This window comes from Suncus etruscus, chromosome 12, assembly GCF_024139225.1.
Source record: "Suncus etruscus isolate mSunEtr1 chromosome 12, mSunEtr1.pri.cur, whole genome shotgun sequence".
Taxonomy (NCBI): domain Eukaryota; kingdom Metazoa; phylum Chordata; class Mammalia; order Eulipotyphla; family Soricidae; genus Suncus; species Suncus etruscus.
Genome location: NC_064859.1, coordinates 3699898 through 3725529, shown reverse-complemented (window position 1 = coordinate 3725529; position 25632 = coordinate 3699898). Strand labels below are relative to the sequence as shown.

The 25632-nt window shown below is 54.8% G+C and overlaps 1 protein-coding gene across 1 annotated transcript; it reads right to left on the bottom strand.

Moving 5' to 3' along the window:
• Positions 1–2790: 2790 nt before the first annotated feature.
• Positions 2791–18964, bottom strand: DISP2 (dispatched RND transporter family member 2). Its single transcript, XM_049785151.1, has 8 exons — positions 18808–18964; positions 11014–11343; positions 10220–10249; positions 9972–10095; positions 9698–9813; positions 9195–9322; positions 8751–8848; positions 2791–6125 (listed from the first exon to the last, which is right to left on the bottom strand). The coding sequence occupies exons 1-8, from the start codon at positions 18930–18932 to the stop codon at positions 2853–2855; spliced, it is 4224 nt and encodes a 1407-aa protein (XP_049641108.1). The 5' UTR covers positions 18933–18964; the 3' UTR covers positions 2791–2852.
• Between the last annotated feature and the right edge of the window lie 6668 nt (positions 18965–25632).

Sequence of the window (25632 nt, the reverse complement as noted above, 5' to 3'; positions counted from 1 at the left end):
CTCAGGCAGTGTTTGAAGCTCCACTTCCAGACACTGGAGCCCCCAGGAATAAATAGCATAGGAGGGTAGAGTACGTGCCTGCCTGGCCCCCAGTTCAAATCCCAGACTATGCCAGAGCAGGCTCCTTAGGGCGCAGGTCCACACCGTCCTCACATACTATGGGTGCCTGGGCTGCTTAGGAAGTTGCTAGAGTCAATAGACTTTTGGGGTCAAGAGCAAGCTCAATGGGCTGGAGCACATTCTGGGAATGCTGGAAGATGGGTTCAGATCCTAGCACTGTGGGGTTCTCCATCTCTTCCAGCATAGAGGAGAGAGTAAGTAGCACCTGAGCACCACATTGCTGGGTGTGGCCTCAAAACCGACAGAAACAGAGAAAGGACTTTAGCTCATGCTCTTGGCTCTGGTTCAGTTCCTCAGCAGACACGAGCTCTGAGAGGGACCCAGTCCTTGGGGCTGAGTTCCTTATGAACCTAATGCTGAATTCCATGTGAATGTAAGGCTAGAAATGCCAGCAGATGCCAGGAAAAGGGCCCAAGATAGAGCCCAGTTGCCTCTCCTGCCCGGTGTAAAGACTGGAATAGGGCTCAGTCCCCTCTTGCCAAAGAGTACAGGCAGCCCCTGTTCCTGCCACAGCAAAAGGCTTTGCTTGGACTCTCCATCCCTTTCTCATAGGCAGAAATCATGGGGGTGGGAGGTAGATGTCCACAACAAAAGACGAAAACAAAACCATGGCTAGGGCCCCTGAGTTCTGCTGGGCATGGGCCCAACAACAATGGAAAGAACATCATAAACCAAAAAACCAAAGAATCCAAAGCACCGACTGGCTATAGCTCTGTCATATGTTGTTTGGTTCTAGAAAGTTCCTTCCTCCTATAACATCCATCTACAAAATGGCATTCAAACCACGTTCTATGTTTTTTGTTTGTTTTGGGGCCACACCCCATGGTGCACAGGGGTTACTTCTGGCTCTCTGGTCAAAATGATTTCTGGAAGGCTTGAGGGAACATATGGATGCCAGGGATTGAACCTGGGTCAGCTGCATGCAGGCGAATGGCCTACTCACTGTGCTATCATTTGGAATCTGAAAACCAAACCACATTCTATGGAGCTGCTGGAAACTGGAGGGGGGGTTTCACGTGATCCCTGGAAGGTCGCAATAGAAAAGGGAAGCTGAACTGACTCTTGACTTCCCCCACATCCAGGGAAGTGCATTTAAAAAAAAACTGTCTTGTATATTTTGTTTCCACAAAAAAAATTCTTTGGAGAAAGGTCCTGAGGCTACAACATTCCCAAACTTCTAGAACAGAACAATGGTGAAGGCGTCTTCCTCGGGGAGAGACTAGGACTTTAGAGGCCTAGGTCAAGTCATTCCTCCTCCCAAAACCTTCCTGGTTACCCAGTTGCAGATCCTGGAGCTCCAGCCACAGGGAGGTAGCAGGTAGGCCTTCAGCACACCCTGCACGGTGCCAGGAGCGACCCACACTGAATGTGGGTGGTGTGGACCTGATGCCCAGCCTGAGGTGTTATCATCCCCTCTCCCTTTCCCTGCGATAGCCCTGGAAAACAGGTATTTAGCACATTTATGTTTATCCCAGGGGTCATGAACTCTTCCTTCCTTGGGCTAGGACATTCAAACAAAACATTCTGGAGAGGTCTCTCTCTCTTTTGGTCTGCCAGTGCCCTTTTGAGCAGTCCTGGGGAGCAACTCCAGACTCACACTTCCCCCATCTGGCCTTCACTAAGCTCTGCCAGCCCGCAAGGACCACCCCCCCTCCCCCCTTCATTCACAGGGCCTCTTTTGATCTGGGCCACAACCCTGCATTGGGAAGTCCATCAGGCTCAGAGGGAACTCCATTGATTTTCCTCTGAATGCAGCTTTCTTTGGAGATGGAGGCCAGCATGAAAGGGGGTGGGGATGCGGACGCCAGCAGTTTTGGCTACAGGAGGTACAGAGGAACGGGATCCCTGCCCACTGCCAGTGGGACAGCATCCTTGAGGCTATGGCAGTGGCCGGAAGAATGGGAGTTGTGTGGGGAAATGAGTGGGGAAACCTGCTCTGCCTTTTTCAGCTCTGTGACTTGGGGCACACCATGTAACTGCACTGAGGCTCCGCATCTCCACCTGTAAATCGAGGTCCACAGGACCTTGTACCACAGTAATGAGATCCACACTGACAGTGTTATGTGGGTGTCCCGCGAGGGGCTAACTCTCCTCCGTCTTGTGGGAGAGTGGGAGGAAGGGGGGGTTGGACTGGGCAGGGGGGACAACAGCTGGGAGGGCAGTTCTGGCCGGTGGGCCCAGCCCAATTCTGGCCCAGAAAAGCTCCCTCTAGAGGAGGAATTCTGATAAAGAAAGACTCCCCTCAAACGTGCGAGGCCCAGGCTGCTGCTAAGGTTTCCAAGGGTTCTGAGTGGCCTCTGAGGTAGCCCGGCAGGGCCCTAAGGAACGGGTTCGTCAGTCTCACGGTGCCATTTGGGAAGGCAGGTTCGCCAGTTCTCCCTGCTTCCCCCTGCAGAGGAGGGCCCTGGAAGAGCAAGCTACCAGGAGAACTTGGGGTTTTCCTCCCAGGGACTCTCCCTACTGAATCTCAGGGATAAAAGCAGCAGTCTGGACCCAGACTGGTTCTCCGCAGGGTTCCACAACCACCAGCTCCAGGCCGACCGCAGGAAGGGGCAAGCGTCCCTGGGCACGCCTGCCTGTCAATTCTGGGAGCTTTCGAGGCTCCTGCCCAGTCCCTGGGCACGCCTGCCTGTCAATTCTGGGAGCTTTCGAGGCTCCTGCCCAGTCCCTGGGCACGCCTGCCTGTCAATTCTGGGAGCTTTCGGGGCTCCTGCCCAGTCCCTGGAGCCTCCTCAGCTACTGTAGCCTGAAGTGTGGGTGCTGGGCCTGCGTAGCCAAACATCGGGCAGGTCGGGCTGGCTGTTGGGCAGCACCACAGGGCTGCCGTCTCCCGGGCCCCCGCGGCCCTTCCAGGAGGAGCTGCTCTGGCGGGAGGCGGCCAGAGACGGGTCGTACACGGTCTCCTTCAGGGCCAGCCACAGGGTGTCCCGCTTGTCGTTCAGCTGGCCCCGCTCCAGGACCGTGGGCCCGGCGTCGTCCAGGGCTTCCGGCGACGCCCCCACCGAGTCGGGCACCCGGGCGCTGGGCTCGGAGGCGCTGAGGCAGGTCTCGTCCGAGACGCTGAGGCCCTCCAGGGTGCTGGCCGAGGAGCAGAGGCCGTCCGGAGGCTCCGTGGCCCTGGGCGGGGGCGAGCGCGCCGGGGCTTGGGGCGAGGCCCGCACGGCCTGGACCCGCGGCGCCTGGGAGTGGTGCCTGCGCCGAGAGCGGGGGCTGGGGCCCGGCTGCCTGTAGGGCGAGGAGGTCTGCAGGGCCGGGCACTGGCTGAAGACCGCCCGGTGGTCCAGGAGCAGCTCCCGGGGGGAGGCCGGGCCCAGCGCGGGCCGGGGGCAGCAGGGCCCGTCGTGCAGCGGCAGGTCTTCGGACAGCACGGAGGGCCGGTGCGACAGCTTGCTGGTGGCGGTGCTGGTGTCGAAGCTGGGGCTGCGGCGTCGGGCCAGGGGCCGCAGCTCGTACTGCTCCGAGCAGAGCCCCGGGGCCGCGCCTCCTCCTCCCGGGCCCGGGCGGGGGCGGCCGGCCCGCTCGGCCGCCGGCGCGCGGCCCCCCGCGCCCCCGGGCCGGCGGGCGCAGGGCCAGAGGATCTGCCCGCAGTTCTTCTCGGGGCCGAAGAAGCAGCAGAGGGACTGGAAGAAGAAGCTGGCGAAGCCGCAGCTGACGCACTTGACCGTCATGAGCACGATGCCCAGCTTGCGGTAGAGCAGCGCGGTGGCGGGCAGCATGAGCACGCCGGCGGCGAAGAGCGCGGCGGCGCCCACGGCGGTGGCGCAGCTGGTCTGGCGCAGGGAGCAGGCCACGCGGCTCAGGCGGTCGGGGTGCGGGCACAGGTGGTAGGCGACGCAGTAGTTGACGGTGAAGTCGGCCGCGAGGCCCGCGGCGGCCGAGAGGAAGAGCGCCTCGGCCGTGTTGAGCTGCCACTCGAGCAGCACCAGCAGCCCGACGGTGAGCAGCACCGTGCCGGCCACGGCCGCCACGGCGAAGAGGCTGAGCGGCACGTTCCAGGTGCCGAGCAGCAGCGCGGCGAAGGCCAGCGCCAGCGCCAGGCCGAGCGCCAGCGCGGGCTCCGTGCTCAGGCTGCGCTGCAGGCTGTACAGCTCCAGGCGGCTGGTGAGCCAGCCCCGGCGCAGGCCCGCGGGCGCCGAGCGCAGCTGCGCCGCCAGCCAGCCGCTGACCTGCGCGTAGAAGCCGTGCACGCGGCCGTAGTCGGCGCTGTAGGGCACGCTGCTCTGGAACTGCAGCACCAGCGCGGCCAGGTCGCCGCGCGCGCCGAAGCGCGGCCCCAGGTCCCGCGGCCGGCCGGCGCCCCGCTCCAGCGCCATGGCGCGCAGGCAGTGCAGGAAGAGCGGGGCGGCCCACGGGAAGCCCGCCGCGCCGCAGCACGGGCCGGGCCCCAGGCGCGCGCAGGCCGGGCTGTCCATCCAGCGCTGCAGGGCCTCCACGAAGCACAGCGTCGGGCCGCCGGCCGGCTGCTCCCCGAAGAAGCTCTGGTTGCGGGCGCCGCGGCACAGCGCCAGCAGCCAGCGCTGCGCCTCGGGCGCGCCGGCCGCGAAGGCCGGGTCGCGCACCAGCGAGGTGTTGCTGCGCGGGTCCAGCGGGTCCCCCGTGTCCACGGGCAGGACGCCCCACACCAGCGCCACGGGCATCGGGCCGCCCTCGCCCCGCGGCCGCCGCTCGAACGGGAACTGCTGGCGGTACTCGGCGTCGAAGCGCTCGAACGGGTGGCTGGGCCGGAAGACCTGGCCGCGGGCCGGCGGCAGCGTGGGCAGCCGCAGGCGCGGGCTGACCCCCGCGATGTAGGCGCCGCCGGCGGCCAGCGCGGCGAACCAGCACACCCAGATGTAGCGGAACTTGATGACGCCGCACGGCAGCAGGCGCTGGAACAGCAGGCGCGACGTGCCGGCCGCCGCCCGCCGCAGCCCGCGCAGCCGCCGCGCCAGCGCCAGGGCCAGGGCCCGCGAACGGCCCCCGCCGCCCCCGCCGCCGCCCCGCGCGCCCGGCCCGCAGCCGCGCGCCAGGTAGCGCTCGTGCAGCACGGCGGACGACGGCAGCCAGGCCGGCGCGAGCGCCAGGTGCGCCAGCACGGCCGTGCCCATGTAGAGCGCGAAGCAGCGCACGGCGGGCAGGCGGCTCAGGGAGCCCGCGTAGAAGGCGGCGCCCGTGGTCAGCCCCGACACCAGCAGCAGGTAGCCGAAGTGGTGCATGGTGCGGCCCACGCGCGGCGCCAGCCCCGCCGCCGGCAGCTGGCTCTTGCTGAAGCGCCACAGGTCGAAGAAGACGAGCGCGTGGTTGGCGCACACGCCGCTGAGCAGCACGAGGGCCGCCAGGTTGGCCGGCGGGAAGTAGGCCACGCGGAAGGCCACGTGGTACAGGCAGAAGGCCACCAGCAGGGCGCCCAGCACCCCCAGCAGCACCATGAGCGTGAGGAAGAGCGAGCGCAGGTAGAGGGCCAGGCTGAGGAAGATGCTGGCCAGGGCCAGCGCGGGGTACACGGTGTCCTGCGACAGGTAGTGCCGGAGCAGCTCCTGCTTGAGGCCCAGGTCCATGCCGGTGACGGACGTGTAGTTGTCCGAGAGCGCCCAGGGAGCCGCCAGGCGGTCCAGGTAGATGGCCATCAGGGACGCCCCCTTGGGAGTGGGCAGGAAGAGCAGACTGTACTGGAGGGAAGGCACTTGGTAGTCGGCTGTCTGGGGACTCAGAAAGTCCCTGTCCAGTAGGAAGTGCAGGAGCTGGTACACGGCGTGACTCTCGGAGCACTTGGCGGGCAGCTGGGCACAGCGTGGCGGCTTGTCCCGTCCGGGGCCCAGGCACAGAGGGGCCAGGAGTCCTCGGTGATAGTAGAGGGCACAGGCCCTCAGCAGGGCCAGTGTGCGGGTGGCGTCAGCTTGGGTGGTCTCCAGGCAGGAGGAGCGATTGGAGAGCACGGCCACGTAGTTGCCCAGGGACCAGCTGGGGCAGCACTGGTTGGCGGCTGTCCGCTGGCACAGAGCCCCGAAGTGCGCATGGGAGCGAATCTGTAAGGCACACACGGCAGGAGAGCACTCAGAAGCTGACGGTGACCCAGAATTACACACACACACACACACACACCCTACACACACACACACACACACACCCTACACACACAGACACACACACACACACACACACGCACGCACGCACACACACACCCTACCCCTGCTTATTTCCTGCCACCTCCCGTGCCTGAGGGTTCATTCGGTGCTGCAGAGAAAACCCAGACCTCACTCAGCTGGCGAAAAGCATTCTCTCAGCCCTTTGAGCTCTCTACTGCGATCCTCAGGGAGAGATCTTGACAGAGGGCAGAACTGACATGTATTGGGGGGCCTCTGGCTCACAGTCACTGAACCGGCAGCTGCATCTGGACTCTATCAAAGAGGAACCTAAAGGACACTGTCCATGGACTCGGCCAGAGACTCCCTGCTTAGGGGTCCCTGAGCACACAGCCAGGAATAGAAACGGTGGTACCAGAAGGGTGCAGAGAACCAAAAGCAAGTGATGGAAATAGTGGAAGCCCAAACATCCAGGCTTGGAATTATTGTCTACCTCAGCCACTAGTCGGTTGATTTGTTTACTGGATTTGGCCATATCCAGCGGTGCCAGGGATCACACCTGGTATGCTCGGGGAAACAAATGTGGTGCTAGGGATAGAACCCAGATCAGCCACATGCAAGGCAAGCACCCTACCCTCTGTACTATTATTCCTCCAGCCTCCACACTTTCTGTGTTCTTGCTTTAGGACCACACCCAGCAGTGCTCAGGGCCTATTGCTGGCTCTGTGCTCAGAGGTCACTCCTGGCGGCTTGAGAAACTGTATATGGTTCCGGGGATCAAATTGGAGTCAGCTGCATGCAAGGCAGTAGTCCTATCATACTATCTCTGGCTCCTGAGCACACTTCTGTCTGGGGCAGAGAAACAGTGCAGGGTCTGCAATGCATGCTTTGCCATCTGGGAGGTCCATGCTTAATTCCAGACATGATGTACTGCCAAGAACAATACTGCCAAGAACAACCCTTGAGGACCTGTTAAGTGTTGCTCCTTCAAACCCAACTCAGTCTATTTATGGCTGTCCATGATTGTCTTCCTTTCCTACCCTGCTGTAGACATCGAAAAGGTTGAGCACTGACCTGGCAATCAGAGGCTCTGTTCTGTTTTGTGTATGGCCCTGGGCCTGATGTCATGGTAACAGTGGTTATGTCTATTCAGAGGACTATCACCGGCCATTATGCTTTCTTTTTTAAATTGATTTTATCTTGTTTAATCATCACAACATCCGATACATGGTATCATTATGATCCACATTTTATTATTAAAATTAACTAACTGAAGTGCCACAGAGTGGTGCTTTAGGGCTTATTCCTGGCTCTGTGCTCAGGAATCACTCTTGGTGAGTCTCGAGACCAACCATAGGTAGTGTTGGGGATCTAACCAGGTGCAAAGTACCTTACATTGTACTATCTGGCCTGGATCCCATATTTATTTATTTTGTTTTTTGGCCAACCTGTTGATGCTCAAGAATTATTCCTGGAATTACACTCAGGAATTACTCCTGATGGTGCTGGGGCGGGGGTTAGCTTTTGGGGTGCCAAGGATCAAACCATGGTCAGAGCCCTACCAGCTCTCTGGCTCTTGGGGCCAGAGTGGTGAAGCCAGCGGTAGGGTGATTGCTTTGCATGGACCAAGGTTCGATCCCCCAGCGTCCCATATGGTCCTCCAAGCCAGGAGCAATTTCTGAGTGCATAGCCAGGAGTAACCCCTGAGCGTCACCGGGTGTGACCCCACAAGCAGAAAAAAACCCAAACAAACAAACAAATAAAAAAAACCCAAACAGCTCTCTGGCTCTGATCCCCATTTTATTCAAGTAATTATGGGGAATGCTGTGCCACAGTCAGCAGTGCTCAGGGGTTACTCCTGGCTCTATGCTCAGAAATCACTCTTGGCAGGCTTGGGGGACCATATGGATGTCAGGGATTGAACCCAAGTCAGCTGCTGTGCTATCACTCGGGCCCTGATCCCCATTTTAGACATATAGATTGAGGCCCTGAGGAATTAAGAGATGTGCCTGAAGTCATATTACACAGGAGGATTCGATCTGGTCTTGACTTCGTCTATGATCTGAGAGCATACAATTGTAACCAGCTGGTAGGGGAACTCAGATATTGTGTGTGTGTGTGGGGGGCTGTTTTCACAGCTCACTTTCTTTTTTGGGGGGGCACACCCAGTGGCACTCAGGGGTATTCCTGGCTCAGAAATCACTTCTGGCAGGATTGGGGGACCATATGGGATCCCAAGGATTGAATCCAGGACTGTCCTGGGTTGGCTGCATGCAAGGCAAACACCCTACCACTGTGCTATGGCTCTGGCCCCACAGCTCTTTACAGGAACTTTTAAACACGACCCCCGCTCCCAAACCTGCTTCTCTGGGCTCTGCCTGGTCTCCTGCAGGAACTGTTTTCAGCTCTGCTGAAAACAGCTAAATTTTTCCCCCACCTCAAGCCCGACCTTCCCTGTGGGGAGGAAATCCTGCCCTAGGCAGAGTATGCTCTCCAGCATTCCCGTTCTAGCTCATTTCCAGCAGGATAAGGTTCCTGTATCTCAGCCCTCCCGCCTGGCTGCCTCACCTGGTTCTCTTCCATGCGGCACATGGAGTGGATGGCATGCAGGTTCCACAGGCTGCCCGCCGAGGTGGACATGAAAACCAGCTGGGCATAGTTCTTCTCTGCAACATAGCCGTGGAGCTGAGCCCTTTGGGCCCAGTTTCTGGGCCCTCCCACAAGGGGAGATGCTGACCCAGGATGGGATGGCTCCCAGTTTCTCAGGAGCTTGGTACCTGGGCCTACCCTCTGCTCAGTTCCCCCCTTTCCCAGCCTCACCATCCCTGGCTGGCACCCCCAAGACCTGCCACTTCCCTCAGTGCTGACCCAATGTTCTTGGCTTGAAGGCCTCAGGTGGCCTCCTTCCCTTTCTGTCTGTCCACAGTTGTTCTCTGGGGTCCTCCTGTTCTGGTGGACAGATGGAGGTTGAGGACCACCATTAAGTTGGGGAGCAGCCAGGCTGCAGCTTACCAGGGGGGCCACAGAAGAAGCTGTCTTGACCTCTGCCCTCCTGGGGTGCTATGATCCTGTGTGGTCGGACCAGGCCCTCCTGGGGACTGCTTCCAGCTGTGGGACTCAGAGTGCTGTGGGGGTTTGAACTGAGGTAGAAAGAAGATCTGTGCCAGCTACCATTGCGGGTGGAGGACTGGCTCAGAGGAAGCCGGAATCCACTTCCAGGGCAGACCAACCACCTCATGGCAGGGGGCAAGCAGTGCTCAGGAGGCCTCAGGGGTTTCTCTCAGCAGACACTGAGAAGGCAGTTCACTGTGAGGCCCACAAAGACTGGGGATTACCCACATCACCCCAGCCATGCTTGGGGCCTGAACCCAGCAGAGGACCAAATGAGGTGATGGAAATTGGAACAATGGCTGGTCGTGTGCAAGGCGTGCGTTACCCACTGTACTATCGTTCCAGTCCCTGGAAAGCCTAATTCTGGCCCATGCAGTACCCATCAGGGAAACAGGACCCAATACCTGTTCAGCTCCCCATCTGGGGAAAGTGTCAGAAGCTTCCCAGAGCCTGTGAGGGCTTGCAAGGCTCTCCATACCACGAGCTTTCGGCCAATGTCTGTGTCCCGAGGCTCAAAACCCTGCAGGGAGGAGGGCAAGGGGGAGCAGGCAGGCAGGAGAAGCCCCTTGTTCCTCACTGCTGAGCCACCCCACCCCTAGCTGGCCTGCCAGTTCCCTGCCTCAGATGAAGCTGAGGTCCCCAGACCTGGGGGGGCTCCCTGTTCCTCTAACCCCTCACCAGCAAAGGCTTGGAGAAGTCAGGCAGCTGGCCCCCTAGCAGTCCTGCCAGGGTGCAGAGGAGGACGAATGTCAGACACAGCAGCAGCACCAAGCCCGGCCATTCAGCGATCAACTGGGAGTAGCTGGGGAGAGAAAGGGGGGCTCTGAACTGATGTGGCCTGAAGGAGCCACTAAGAAGGGGTGGTGAGGTGGAAATGGGCCATTGGCTTGGCTATCCTTGGGGGTCCAGAGAAGGTCTGGACCTACCTCCTTGGCATCCGGAAGGTGCGCTCCTGCCTGGGATGGAAAACGAAACACTTATTGGTTAGAGTCTCCTTGGGGGTGGGGGACCTGCAGTAATTCGGGCTTTCCCATGCCTGCACTCCAACCCTCACTCCTCTCCTCCTGGCTGCTTCTCCTCCTTCAGAGGCACACATATCTCAGGCCTCTCCTGATGGAGTCCAGTGCCCTGGGAGTCAGCTCTGCATTATTGGTGGGTCTCTAAACAGAACTCCAAGGGCTTCAGTCATTCCCAGTGATACTGTGTAGAACGGTTCAGTCCTTGGACCTCATGGTTCTAGGGGCCAACAGTGGCTTCAAGCATGCAAGGCCTGCAATCCACCCCTTGGCACTGTCTCCCCAGTTCCTAACCACAGTTGGCTTTTCCAGCTCCACTTTCTTATGGAGGGGGTTGGGGCCACACCTGGCAGTGCTCCGTACTCAGGGCTCTGAGCTCAGGGGCCCACAGGTGGTTCTGGGAATTGAACCTGGGTTGGCTGTGTACAAGGCAAGTGCCTTAACTCCTCTACTATCTCTTCAGCTCACTCACCCTACTTTTTTTTTTGGTTTTTGGTTTTTGGGCCACACCCGGCAGCACTCAGGGGTTGCTCCTGGCTCTACACTCAGAAATAGCTCCTGGCAGACTTGGGAGGCTGGGATTTGAACCACCATCCTTCTGCATGCAAGGCAAACTCTCTACCTCCATGCCATCTCTCTGGCCCCCTCATCCCACTTTTAAGCTCTACCCCCATTTAACCACTGGCAGGCCGTGGGCCCCTTACCTGACGCTGACCATATGATGCTGTGCAGAAGGTGGCTTCCAGGCCCCATCGCGCTGTGAGGGTGCCGGGGAAGGGCTGAGGCTAGAGCCATGGGTGCACAGAGCTGCTCGATCCCCAAGCCCTGGCAGGGAACTGCCTCCCCGGTATTCCTGGGGTGCTCTGGGAAAGGAGAAGTGAGCAGGGGCCAAGGGGCTGGACTGGCCCACAGGCTGGAGGGTGGAAGTTGCTGGTGGAGGTGCCGAAGAGCTGGAGGGTTCCTCAGGGGGGCAGCTGTGGAGGGAACAACTTATCTCTGGGCTTGCCTCAGGGGCCACAGCCTTGCTCTGGGACCTAAGGGGGAAGAAGGATGAAAGGAAGACATAGGTGGGGGCATGGGGCCACACAGGCCTACCACTGTTCAATGAGTCAAGACAAGGAGATGGCATAGGATTCTCCTGTTACAGCACAGTAACTGGGTGGGGGCAGGCAACCAGGGTAAGGGCTCTGGATCTGTGGCCTTAAAGTGTCTTACTGGGTCCATTTTCTTACTCACAAACCTGTCTGTGCTGGACCTCAACAGACACCAATCCCATCCACTAAATACTTTATAGACATTACTGGTTTTTTTTTTTGTTTGTTTGTTTTGTTTTTGGGACACATCTGGTGATGCTCAGGGGCTACTTCTGGCTATGCATTCAGAAATCGCTCCTGGCTTGGGAGACCATATGGGATGGCAGGAGATCAAACTGTGGTGAGTCCTAGGCTAGCATGGACAAGGCAAACACAGTACCACTTGTGCCACCACTCCGGCCCCCTGGCTCCACGCTCAGAAATCTCTCCTGGCAGGCTCAGGGGATCCTATGGGATGCTGGGATTCGAACCAATGACCTTCTTCATGAAAGGCAAACACCTTACCTCCATGCTATCTCTCCGCCCCCCCCCCCCTTTTTTAACTGCTTCCAAACACCCTGCTGAGGAAGAAGTAGACCAGGAAGGTCTGTGGAAGACATTGCTGGTAAGTGATGATGTGGAATGCAGCTGCCAGGAAGGGAGAAGCCCTGTAGGGAGCAGCCCAGCAAAGGCTCCACTTTGACATGGTCGAGAGAGAGAGAGAGAGAGAGAGAGAGAGAGAGAGAGAGAGAGAGAGAGAGAGAGAGAGAGAGAGAGAGAGAGAGAGACAGAGAGACAGAGAGAGACAGAGAGAGAGAGACAGAGAGAGAGACAGAGAGAGAGACAGAGAGAGAGAGACAGAGACAGAGAGAGAGTGAGGTAGGGAGAGAGAGAGAGAGGGAGAGAGAGAGAGGGAGAGAGAGAGGGAGAGAGACAGAGACAGAGAGAGAGAGAAAGAGAGAGAGAGAAAGAGAGAGAGACAGAGAGAGAGAGAGAGAGAGAGAGAGAGAGAGAGAGAGAGAGAGAGAGAAGGCCACTGCTGATCTGCAGGGCCTAGGGCGGAGGCTGGCTTTGAGAGGTCTGCCTGGTTGAAGAGTTCGTTGGGACCCCCCAAGGAACCTGCCAAGTTGGAAGCTGCAAACATCTTCTGAAATTCGAAATTTGTCATGAGGGCAGGTCTGTGCATGGAGCCAGCCTCACTGCAAGTACAGGGAAGGTAGAAGCTGGCAGACCCAGGAGCCGTGAAGATGGCCACAGCACAGGGTGCCTGAGGGCTGTGGGAGATGGCACCTGGGCTATGGGCTCTGTAGCCTCGGCAGAGCCCCCTCTCTTCCTCCCACCCTCTTAGCTCCTTGGCTTGCCAGAGCAGGCAGCACTTGGTGGGAGAGCCAGGTTGCATTGGAGCCAACCTTGGCATCTAGACCAACCTGCTGCACTGCTGTGCAGCTGAGGCCAGAGTTCCCACTGGTGAGGCAGGTTCACACAGCCCATGGAGACCGGATTCTGCACAGAGACAAGCAGAGGCCCTAGGAAGAGAAACAAGCCTGTGTGTATGCTTCCAGAACCTGGCCGGCTGGCAGCTGCAGCTGGGAGGGAGGGAGCTTTCGCTGAGTCAAGGGGCCAGAGGAGGTGGGCTTCCTCGGCCCCTCCTCCAGCCTGGGACTCTGGAAAGGACACAGTGGTTTGGGGAACTGGCGCCCTTGGGCTGAGTGAGGCGAATTATGGGGACAAGGCCTCCTCTTGAGCTGGGTCTGAGGAGGAGCTGGGGTGACATATGCGAGGTGCTGGAGAGTGGCCTGGCCTGTGGAGAGGCATCTGTGTCCCAGTCTCTCTCTGTACGAAGCACTGCGGAAAGCAGGTGGCTTGACAAGTGCAGTTTTATTTACAGTTTGACCTCTTTAGGCGCCTCCGAGGATATATTTCCATTTTAGAACTGTTCACACCTCGAGAATTTCACTACATATATAATTATGGATGTTTTCTTTTTTGTTATTCAAAAAAACTGCACCAGCGTCCAATCTCTGGTTTAAGTCACAGGTATTTTTTTATATTCCTAACTCAATACTTAGAAATCTTAATTTTCCACCATCATTTCATTTTATTTATGTTTTTATTCATTTATTGTGGTGCCATGGATGGAAATCAGGGCCTCCTAAATATAGGTCTCTCATGGAGTTAACTGTCTTGCCTCCAAGGCTGTTTCAAAGGAGGACTTCAGGGGCCAAAATGATTGTACAGCAGGTAGAGTGTTTGCCTTGCACGCAGCTGACCCAGATTCAATCCTTGGTATCCCATATGGTCCCCTGAGTCCACCAGGAGCAATGCCTGAGCACAGAGATAGAAAAAACTCCTAAACATCTCTGGGCGTGGGTCAAAAACCTAATACATCAACGAATAAAAGAGAACCAAGATGAGCCAGTGGCATATGTCACCGGTATCCTGGCAAATTAAAGCTCCTTTCTTTGTTTGGGGTGGGGGGGATTGGGCCACACCTAGAGATTCTCAGAGAATACTATTTGCTCTGTGTTCAGGAGATCCTGATGCACAGTGTGTGCTCCAGCTCACTGGGTTATCTCTAAGACTCAAACAAAAGATCTTATGGGGAGGGGTGGGTAGAACCAGAGGTAGTACAGGACTTAAAGCCTGTGTTTCACATGTGACTGGGCACATTCAATTCCCGATACCACACATATACCCCAGGTTCACCAGGAGTGATCCCTAAGAAGAACCAGGAGTTAGTAAACCATTAGCTGGGTTTGCCCAGCTGGGTGTGCCCCTGCTCCCCCCCCCCAAGATCCTACAGAACCATCCCCACACCAAAGGGAAGTTAGATAAATGGCTCGAATTTATTCATGGGAATATGGACATCTACATTTCTTTTCTTTATTTTTGGGAGGGGGCACACACCTGACTGCTTAGAAATTACTCAACAATCACTACTGGCGGCTCAGGGGACCTTATTGGAATTGAAGCCAGGTCAGCCTGGGCAAGGCATGCGCCTTCTCTGCCATTTTTTTTTTCTCTCTCTCTCTCTCTGGCCCTCAAGTTCACATTTTGAAATTGCAGGTCTTTTTGGATCTCCTGGCAATGTGCTTGGCATTGAAGGAGTGAAGCTGACGCTGAATCTTATTTTGTTTTGTTTCAGGCCACACCAGGCAGTGTTCATTGGTTACTCCTAGCTCTGCATTTAGGAATCCTGGGGCCTCAGAGGACAGTATGGGATACCAGAGATTGAATCCAAGTTGGCAGCATGGAAGGCAATTCACCTCCCCAGACCCCTGGTTCTTTTTTTTATTTGGTTTTTGGGTCACACCCAGCAATGCTCAGGGTTACTCCTGGTTCTATGCTCTGAAATCACTCCTGGCAGGCTTGGGGGACCATATAGGATGCCGGGATTCGAACCACTGTCATTCTGCATGAAAGGCAAATGCCCTACCTCCATGCTATTTCTCTGCCCCGCCCCCCCATTCTTGATGGCCCTTTTTGTTTGTTTTGTTTTGGGTCACACTCAGCAGCATTCAAGAGTCACTCCTGGCTCTGCACTCAGAAATCGCTCCTGGGAGACTCAGAGGACCATATTGGGATGCCAGAAATTGAACCAACGTCCATCCTGGGTTGGCCTTGTGCAAGGCAAATGCCCTATTGGTGTGCTATCTCTCTGGCCCCTTGATGGTCCTTTTTTTTTTTTTTTAGAACTGGCCAGAGCAGTGTTTGGAGAGTTAGGTGGTTTGGCTTCTTCAAGTTGCCTATGGCCTTCCAGCACACTGAGCACTGGGTTGTCCACTGGGCTTGTCCAATAAGGTAGGGCTTGTCAGGGAGGTACAAGCAATTTCTTTTTATAGGGGAAGCCATACTCCACAGGGTGCTAAGGAAACTGGGAGCATTAACCCTTCACCATCTGTCATCTGTCGGATCTACTCGCTCTCCCCATTCCTCAGCAAGCTCCTGCTCAGAGAGGATTCCACCTTCTACCACTAATTTGCTTTTCCTGGTGGCCCACTGGACCCAATAGCTTTCTTTCTATCCCTTTGTTTCTGTCCAGAGATCCCAAGCAGCAGCCTGTCAGCTCTTACCCTTCTTCTTTTGGGTCACTCCCGGTGGCACTCAGGGATTACTCTTGGCTCAGTGCTCAGAAATCACTCCTGGCAGGCACGGGGGACCATATGGGATGCCAGGAATTGAACTGGGGTCCTTCGGGGTTGGCGTGTGCAAGGCAAATGCCCTACTACTGTGCTATGGCTTGGCCCTAGCTCTTACCCACCTTGATTATGCTTGATAGTGACTAGGTTGCAAGACTTGAAACACTTTTCCTTTTTGGTGGGGGTTTATGGGTCACACCCTGTGGTGTTAACAGGCTGTGCTTGGGGGCCACTCTCAGCAGTGCTGTGGGGACCATAGGGTGCCAGAAATAGTACTGGGGTGAATCTGTTCACACATCTTTCCAGCCCTATTCTCACTCTTTTGTTTGTTTTTTTTTGTTTTGTTTTGTTTTGTTTTGGCCACACCGGCGGTGCTCAGGGGTTACTCCTGGCTGTCTGCTCAGAAATAGCTCCTGGCAGGCACGGGGGACCATATGGGACACCGGGATTCGAACCAACCACCTTTGGTCCTGGATCGGCTGCTTGCAAGGCAAATGCTGCTGTGCTATCTCTCCGGGCCCCTATTCTCACTCTTTTATGTATTTATTTTTTGGCTTTTTGGGCCACACCCATGATGTTCAGGGGTTGTGGAACCATATAGGATGCCAGGGATTGAACTGCGGTTCGTCCTAGGTTAGTGTGTGCAAGGCAAATGCCCTACCGCTTGCACCACCAGTCCGGCCTCCCTATTCTCACTTTTACTACCATAGAACCAAGCGTTTGTCTCATCCTCCTAGTCTTCTCAAGAGATCTGATAATTGGGCCCGGAGAGATAGCACAACGGTGTTTGCCTTGCAAGCAACCGATCCAGGACCTAAGGTGGTTGGTTCGAATCCCAGTGTCCCACATGGTCCCCCATTTTTTTGGTTTTTGGGCCACAGCTCCTGGCAGGCACGGGGGACCATATGGGACACCAGGATTCAAACCAACAACCAACAACACTCCTGAGCACAAAAAAAAAAAAAAAAAGAGATCTGATAATCCAGGCAAGCACCTCAGGCCTTCATTCCCCACCCCACCCCAGTTTCATGACTAACAGAGCCAAGCAACTTCTGGAGAGCCTGCCTGTGCCTGGTGGCCTGTAAGCCAATGTCTGGAGTAGGCAGAGGGAAGGAAAGTGGTTATTTCAGGCTGCAATCAAGGCCAAAGTCATAGCAGTCAGGGCCTAATACTAACCTCTAACACAGAGGGAACCCTGTAAAGACAAATGTGCCTTGCACTGTGACCCTAAGACCATAGGCTCACAACCACATGGGCATCCTTGTGACCCTGCAAAGTGGCCTAGACTGATGGGGGAGCAGCTCATCCCACTAGGTAAGTAAAAAGGATATTTTGGGCTTGTTCTTATGGGGCTACATTCAGCAGTACTCAGGGCTTATTCCTGGCTCTGCACTCAGGAATTACTCTTGGCAGGCTCATGGGACCATATGGGGTGCCAGGGATTGAATACAGGTTGGCCACATGCAAGGGAAGTAGTTTACCTGCTGTACTATATCTCTCTAGCCCTCTAAGATGTAATTGTAGAAACAATAAAAACTGACCTATTTCAAATGCTTTGGGTAATATTAGTCAGGGACTCTCTATGGGTATTTTCTTCTTTGTTCTTTTTGTTTTTTTTGGTTGGTTTTGGGACCACACCCAGCGGAACTTGGGGGTTATTTCTGACTTTGCACTCAGAAATCACTCCTGGGAGGCTTGGGGGACCATATAAAATGCTGGAGATAGAACACAGGTCGGCCATGTGCAGGGCAAACACTCTACCCGTTGTGCTATCACTCTGGTCCCTGGGTGTGTTTTATTGATCACTGTTACTTGGCTCAGCAGGACCACAGTTACATTTCTGGAGTTGAATTGAACAGAATTCCCCCACCTGGTTAGTATCCAGGGTATCTGGGAACTCCAGAGAAGGGGCAGAGTTCCTGAGGAGCTGCTGGAAGAGAGTGAGGGGTTCATGAGGCCACAAATAGTGCCCCTATGCAGGAAAGCAGCAGATCAGACCAGACAGCCCTGATCTTTGGCAAAGTCTCCACAGCAGCAAATGACTCTCCAGCTCCTTCTCAAAAAAAAATTTTTGGCCCCAGATCTCTGTCCTACATGGTCACTGTCCCTCTCCTTTCCATCCCTGGCTCTTTGGTAAAGCCAAAATGTCCAGCAGACCCCTGGTCCAAGAAAAACATCTATCTTGTGCTTTTATTTTTTTGAACAGAAAAGCTATATTGCCTTGAAGATAGCTCTGTGTGTTTCCCATAGAGATACATCTAAATCACAACAGCAGCAGTGTTAGCCACAGAGAGAAGCAAACACTGTGTTCTTTCTACTTGCAGGGACCCCTCTTTGCTCCCAGGCACATAATGGACATTGAACTGGGGCATTCTGGAATGATGTGTCCTCCTCTGCTCTCTCCCCCTCCCCTGCCCTGAGCCCCAAAAACCTTTCTTTTCAGTCCAAGCAAGGGAGGGAAGAGAGGGGGAGAGGGAGACACACACACACACACACACACACACACACACACACACACACTGATTTCAGGGGGACACATATGGAAGCAGCCCATTAGGCAGGGCACAGAAATCACACCAGACTGTTGTTACCTGCCTGGGATGTTCCTGGCACCAGGGAGAAGGAGGAGGAGGGAGAGGAAGAGCATGGAAAGTCGAGTCCTTCCTCACCCACCAGTCTGGGCTCCTCCAGGAGCTGCTGACCACAGACCAGCCTCGGAACCCGAGGGCTGCTCCACCCTAAGGTCTCCAGCCAATGAAGGGGGTCGCCACACTCCACTACTGGCCTCCCAGCCCAGATGTGCGCAGCAACCACCTCTGGAAGGCTGGCAGATCGGCGACAGACAGCCAAGGATGGACAAAGACAGACAGTCCACCCCTGGATGGAGTGAGTGTCTGTCCACCCATTCATCCATCCATCCCAGAACACACATCTTGTCGGGCGTCCTCCTGCCTGGCTGGAACCCGGGACTGAATGAATGAATTGCAGCGGGCTGGGTTGGGGGGCAAGAAGGCCTCCAGGGGAGGGAGGAGGATTCTGGAAGCCTGGGGGCTGGGCGTGGGGTGCTCTGAGCGCCTCCAAGGGCGAGGTGGAGAGATGGAGAGAGTGGGTGGGGCAGGTGCCCGGGGTGGGGAGGCGTCGGGGATGGAGAAAGCCGCCTGGGCAGGGCGAGGTTGGCATGGAAGCTGGGCCAGGGCCCGGGGAGGGGCTGAGGAATGAATGGGGCGGCATATGGCGGCTACTGGGGCCACCTGGGCGTGGGTGCCGCGCTCTGGGTTCTCCCTACCTGTCCGAGGAGCTGTCGTCTGGGGCCCCCGAGGACTCCCCCTGGGGCCGCTGCGCCTCTTCCTCATCCCGGCCGGGCGCCGGACTGCTGCTGCCCCGACTGCTGCTGCAGCTGCCGCGGTCCATGCCCGTGGGCGGCGTCGCTGTCCAGCCGCCTGGTGCTGAAACGGCGGCGGCGGCGAGGCGTCCTGCGCTTGCGTCCCGGCTGGGCGGGGCCGAGCTGGGCGGGGCGAAGGGGAGCTCAGCCAATGGGCGCGCCTTCTCGCGGGAGCGACAGCCAATGGGCGGGCAGAGGCTTTCCGCGGCTGTTGCTCCGTTTGGGGAGACCCCCCTGGGGCTACTTTGGTGGTGGGGGGGGGACTCGCGGTCCTCTGCAAGCATCGCAACCAACTCCAAGTTCCAGCACCAGTCTTTTTTTTTGTAAACTCTATTTTCTTTTTTTCCTTTTATTATTATTATTATTAATGATATTTTATTTAAACACCTTGGTTACAAACATGATTGTGGTTGAGTTTCAGTCATATAAGATGACACCCCCCATCACCAGTGCAACATTCCCATCACCAATGTCCCAAATCTCCCTCCTCCCACCCACCCCCCACCTGTACTATAGACAGGCTTTTCACTTCCCTCATTCATTCACATTGTTATCATAGTTCTCAAAGTAGTTATTTCTCTAACTGCACTCATCACTCTTCGTGGTGAGCTTCCTGTCGTGCCCTCCTCTTTTTGTCTCTGAGAATTATTGCAAAAGTGTCTTTTATTTTTCTTAAAACCCATAGATGAGGGAGACTATTCTGCGTCTATCTCTCTCCCTCTGACTTATTTCACTCAACATAATAGATTCCATGTACATTCATGTATAGGAAAATTTCATGACTTCATCTCTCCCGAGCACCAGTCTCTCCTGGTGCGCACCACTTTCCCGTTAGGAACTGCCAAGAACATAGAACTTTTAGAACAGCCTTGCACCCCAAAATACAGGGGAGGAAGCCCCACAGGTGGCTTTGGCCAGGCCACTTAAGTGCCACGTTTCTCCTGGTTTAGCCTGACCCCCTTTTTTCTTCCTCCAGCGGGGCTAAGCAGCCCCTTTAAGTCTTCAGGTTCCTCAGGAATCTGGTCTGTGCTTATCAGATGTGGAGCCCCAAGACTGTGACTCAAGTGCCCAGTATAAAGCAGAGTGAGGAGAGACATGCCCTGAGAATTCCCCCAATTATTATTATTTTTTTTCAGTCATTTACTCCATTTCAGCCCATGAGCTGCTCCCCCACTGTCTCACCTCCCCATCAGGGTGTGGCTGTGAGGGGGGTAGAAACAGGGTGTGGGGTGGGGCTAGGCCCACCAGCTAGAGGGCTGTGGTGCATTAAAATAAAGATGAGCTGGCTTGAGAAAGGCCTTGGAATACAAAGGGGCAGAAAGGGCTCCAGTGTGCAAACTGGCCGTTTTGTCTGTACTGGGAGGGGTAAGAGAAGTAAGTAGGCAGAGTGGAACTCAGGAGGACTGATTCCTTAAAATACATGTCAACACCATTCTCTGCAAGAGATACATCATGGGTGTTTACCTTGCACACAGCAGACCAAGGTTTGATTCTGGGCATTCCCTACAGTCCCACAAGCACTACCAGGACTGAGTCCTGAGTGCAAAGCCAGGAGTCAGCCAGGTATGACATACTCCACCAGGTATAGCTAATACTAAAACAACAATGAAAAAAAAGAAAGAAAGGAAAATGCATCAGGGGGGTGGGGGCCAGAGTGATTGTTGTAAGGAGAATTATATTATTATTTACCTTGCATGTGGCTGACCTAGGCTTGATTCTCAGTTATCCCTGAGTGCAGAGCCAAGAGTGATCCCTGAACATTGCCAAATGTGGCCTCAAAACCATAAAATGCCTCAGCAGTGTGTGTGTGTGTGTGTGTGTGTGTGTGTGTGTGTGAATCAAGGGGTGGAGGTGTGGATTAGTTTCTGGTTTGGTTGGGGAGATAAAAGGCCCAGAAGTTGGTATCTACTGCATGAATTGTGGTCAGACGTGTGCTAGATGAGAAGAGGACCATGTGCAAAGAGCACCTTTCTCTCCCCACTGAATCTTCATTTAGATGCTCCATGCATACAGCAGAGTCTTAGCTAGCTGGTAGGAAGGAAAACAATACAAAGTTGAGGAGCCTGGAGAGATCTTTTAGGTATGATGAGAATATACAAGAAAATCAGGATCCCAGATGAGGTAGAAGAAAACAGGTCAGATGGAACATGAAGATACTGCCATTTCCAGATGTATGTGAAGGGTAGTGATTTGGCTACACTTAAAGCACTGGTCTGGATGGGAGAGAAAAGGAGGGGCCAGATGTTACGGGAACCTTCTGAGAACCTTGAGAAAGGGGCCTCCATCATTTTTTTGTTTTCATTTTTTTTTTTTTTTGGTTTTTGGGTCACACCCGGCGGTGCTCAGGGGTTACTCCTGGCTGTCTGCTCAGAAATAGCTCCTGGCAGGCACGGGGGACCATATGGGACACCGGGATTCGAACCAACCACCTTTGGTCCTGGATCAGCTGCTTGCAAGGCAAACGCCGCTGTGCTATCTCTCCTGGCCCTTGTTTTCATTTTTGCTGTTTATTGGCCACACACTGTGATGCTCAGGGATTATGTGCTCCTGGCTATGTGCTCAGAACTCTCTTCTGGCTTGGGGGACCATATGGGATGCTGGGGATCGAACTAGGTCCATCCTGGGTTAGCCACATGCACGGTAAATGCCCTACTACTGTGCTGTCGCGCCAGCCCCTCCATTGTTTTTTGTTTTGTTTTGTTTTTGAGCCACACCTTCTGGTGCTCAAGGGCTCTGTGCTCAGGGGTCATTCCTGGTGGTGTTTGGGGGACCATCTGGAATGTTGGGGATTGGGTAGGCTATATTCAAGGCAAACACCCTCCCTGCTGTGCTATGTATGGCTCCAGCTACCTGGGGGGCATTTTTACAAAGAAAACAAACTACCAGGCACCCTGAGTGCTGAACTGGATGTGATAGAAGAGGGTCTCTTGGGGCCCGGAGAGATAGCACAGCGGCGTTTGCCTTGCAAGCAGCCGATCCAGGACCAAAGGTGGTTGGTTCGAATCCCAGTGTCCCACATGGTCCCCTGTGCCTGCCAGGAGCTATTTCTGAGCAGACAACCAGGAGTAACCCCTGAGCACCGCCGGGTGTAGCCCAAAAACAAAAAAAAAAAAAAAAAAAAAAAAAAAGAAGAGGGTCTCTTTCTAGATCAGAATATGGACTTCAGGGGCCTGTTGCTTGTTAAAAAAATGTTCAGGTTCCAGCATCATGCCAGGCTAACTGTGTACATGTTCAAATGCTTTTCTTCTTTTTTTGGGGGGGGTGGTCACACCTGGCAGTGCTCCTGGCTCTACACTCAAAAATTGCTCCTGGCAGGCTCGGGGTACCATATGGGATGCCGAGATTCGAACCACTGTCCTGCATGCGAAGCAAACATCCTACCTCCATGCTATCTCTCTGGCCCAGATGCTTTATTCTTTTTCTGTTTGTTTGTTTTTTGTTTTTTGGGCCACACCCAGTGATGCTCAGGGGTTACTCCTGGCTAGGTGCTCAGAAGTTGCTCCTGGCTTGGGGGACCATATGGGACGCCGGGGGATCGAACCGAGGTCCATCCTAGGCTAGCGTAGGCAAGACAGGCACCTTACCTCTAGCACCACCGCCCGGCCCCTGATGCTTTATTCTTGAGGTTTCTTTCTTCTACTTCTTGATATAAATCAGTTGGGGTACAAAAGGCCCTGAGGGTGGCTCTCCTCAGGTCCTCCAAGAACCTTTATGGTGAGTCCAAGGACCTCTGTGATGAGTCCTCTCAGGATACTATTTAGGACTAAGCCAGAGGTGGCCTGCATGTTGGCCCCTGGGGCGGGGGACTTCCTTATGGCAGTGTTACCAGAGTCAGATGTTAGGCCTATATGATTCACAGCAGCACCCTCCCCCCTACTGAGGGGTGCTCAGGCTTCCTGGCATTAGCTGGGCATCATGAAGGCTCAAGCTAGGTCCACAAGTGACGGCCTCAGTGAAGCCAGAACACCAAGCTGACAAATGGTGGAGGAACATAGGTTCATCAGGTCCAATTTCTCCACTGAGATTTGGTCTCCACTCTCCAGACTTGAGTTTATCTGTAACTAAAAGCAGACTCATCTAATTTTCTCTGCTCTCTCAGTCAGTCACGCTTGCCAAGTGACTGGAGATTTTTCCAGGCTCAGAGCTCCAGCCTACCTATATTCAGAACCGAAGATAGGGGTGCAGTAGTTACAGAAGCCCACTGAAGCCTGGAGGTGGAGATAGTTATCAGGATTGAAGGGATAATGCATAGCCGTGGAGGAGATGGGGTTGGAGGGTGGCAGGTGGCAAGGCTAGTCTGAGCCGTTTTCTAGAGGGAATGCATGCTGGTGTGACGTGTGTGCAGATGTGTGCTCTAAGACGTGCTGTGCTGCACCCATGCCTGCTGGGTACACATGGAGGACAAAGCTGAGTGTGACTATGTGTCACAGACTAGTGGAGGACTGTCACCAGACTCTTACATGCTTGTTCCTAAATAAATAGATGCCTAACCCCAGTCTGAGAGAAGGGTCAGAAAGGAAAGACTTGATGGCCTCAGTCAGCAGAGGCCTGAGGAGCTGGGCTTTAACTCTATCTTACTGGAATCACTCCTGAGCACCAAGGCCAGAGTCCCTGGGAGGAAAAGAGGGCCACCTCCTTGCAGTGCTAGGACCCAGGACCCTGGGAGCACAGGTGGGGAGAATCCTCCAGTCTGCTCTGCCTCAAAGGACCTTAGGCCATGGTGTGTGGTGGTGGGTGGGTGGGTAACGGTGCTTCCAGGGCTAAAGACTTAAAGTAGCCCATCTAGGTTTGGTGCCCTAGGAAACAGCTACTGCCTGCCACCTTCTCCTTCTCAAACTCCCGATATAGTGGGACCAGTTCGTTCCACTGCAGAGTGAGGCCTGCTTATGGCATTGACTAATGGAGTGGGGGGGGGAAGGAAAGAGGTTCAAATAACCTTCTCTGGGAGAAGAAGGTCATGGATTCTGCAGTGTAGTTGGGGTTTGGAAATAAGTGGGGTGTGGGGAGGGTGGTAGCAGGAAAACAACTGAGCTTGGAACAGGCCAGGAAGCAGCAGGCAAGAGGATGGGCGGCCTCTGGGAAGGACTGCAGAGTGGAAGGAGACAGATGGGAAAACAGGAGAGGCACAGAGAGGCTCAGTCTGCAGAAGGCGGGGTTGAAAGCACTGGGAAAGAGTGTGGCGGAGGCCCAACCTGCGCCCCACTTTTCCTGTGAGGGGAAGAAATAGCTGCTCCCAAAGGCCCCTGAGGGAGGCCTGATGACATGAGAGAGAGAGAGAGAGAGAGAGAGAGAGAGAGAGAGAGAGAGAGAGAGAGAGAGAGAGAGAGAGAGAGAGGAGAAGAGAAGAGAAGAGAAGAGAAGAGAAGAGAAGAGAAGAGAAGAGAAGAGAAGAGAAGAGAAGAGAAGAGAAGAGAAGAGAAGAGAAGAGAAGAGAAGAGAAGAGAAGAGAAGAGAAGAGAAGAGAAGAGAAAATATCCAAGAATGTTTCTGCCTTCAACACTGAGATAAAGGAAGGGAAAGAGGCAGTGGTTGAACAACAGGGAGAAAGGCTGCTCCAGAGGGTAACATGGGCCTCTCCCCTCACCCAGACCCTTCCAGGCCAGCTCTCTTGCCTCCCCGTCATGTCTGGGTTCAATCTTGTAGTGCCAGAAATGGACCACTAGTTTACACCAGGCTCTTACGCACTCTGTTTGTGAAAGAAGGTCAATTGGGAAGAGTGGCTGCTTATCCAGACACTGTCTATCCTCCCACGGCCAAGAGTGGAGTTCTGGGCCCCAGAACTGATCCCAGGGTGTCACCCTGAGCATGACCCCTAACCCTGGGCCTCTGCCTGTCTTTCCCTGAGCGTGAAGCTCTGATGAAATGAAGAGCGTGTGGATATGGAACTCAGGGGTTCTGGGCTATTAGAGAGCCAAGACCCTCCTGCCTGTAGCACATCTGCTTCACCACTGGGCCTCCTAAAATCGCTGGACATTGTGACACACGATTATGAAATATTACTTCTCTAGATGTGCGCGTAGCCCCTTTCTTGCTTTACATGGTAATTTTTCTGTACCTAAATGTTTTGATGTGTGTATGTAGCTCCTTACTCTCTTTGCATGGTAAGTTTGCTGTACCTAAACGTTTTGAGATGTGGAGACGTAGCCAGAGCACTAGTGTAGTGGTTGCATGCAGTTCATCTGAGTTTGATTCCTGGCACCGCATATGTCCTTGGAGAGCCCTTGATACTGCTGGGTTGGGTCCAAAAGAAGAACTCAGATAAATACAAATAATAAGAGAAAGAACAAAACTTTCTGTGATAGGGCCAGAGAGACAGTACAACATGTAGGGTGTTTGCCTGGCATATGGCTGACCCACATTCACCCCTTGGCACCTCATATGGTGCCACCATATGAAGGCCACCAGCAGTGATCCCTGAGCACAGAGCCAAGAGTAAGTGCTGAGAACAGCTGGGCATGACCCCATAACAAAATAATGTCAAAATATTAACTCTGAAAAAAAATAGACGAGATGTTTTCATTTTGGAGTTCCCTTTCCTTGTATAAATGTGCAGAATTCTGCCTTCCCCACACTCACACAGCTGTAGAGCATACCTGGGTCCTTATTATTATTGTTATTATTATTATTTTTCTTTCTTTGGGGAGGCCACACCCGTGGCACTCAGAAGTTATTCCTGGTGAGCTCAGAAATTTCACCTGCAGGTTTGGGGGATCATACTGGGTGCCAGGG

Coding starts and splice junctions, on each gene's coding strand:
- DISP2 (XM_049785151.1), bottom strand. CDS start 18,932: ATGGACCGCGGCAGCTGCAGCAGCAGTCGGGGCAGCAGCAGTCCGGCG. Junction 9,814..9,971: donor ACTTCTCCAAGCCTTTGCTG/GTGAGGGGTTAG, acceptor TCCTCCCTGCAG/GGTTTTGAGCCTCGGGACAC. Junction 8,849..9,194: donor CTTCTTCTGTGGCCCCCCTG/GTAAGCTGCAGC, acceptor GCTATGTTGCAG/AGAAGAACTATGCCCAGCTG.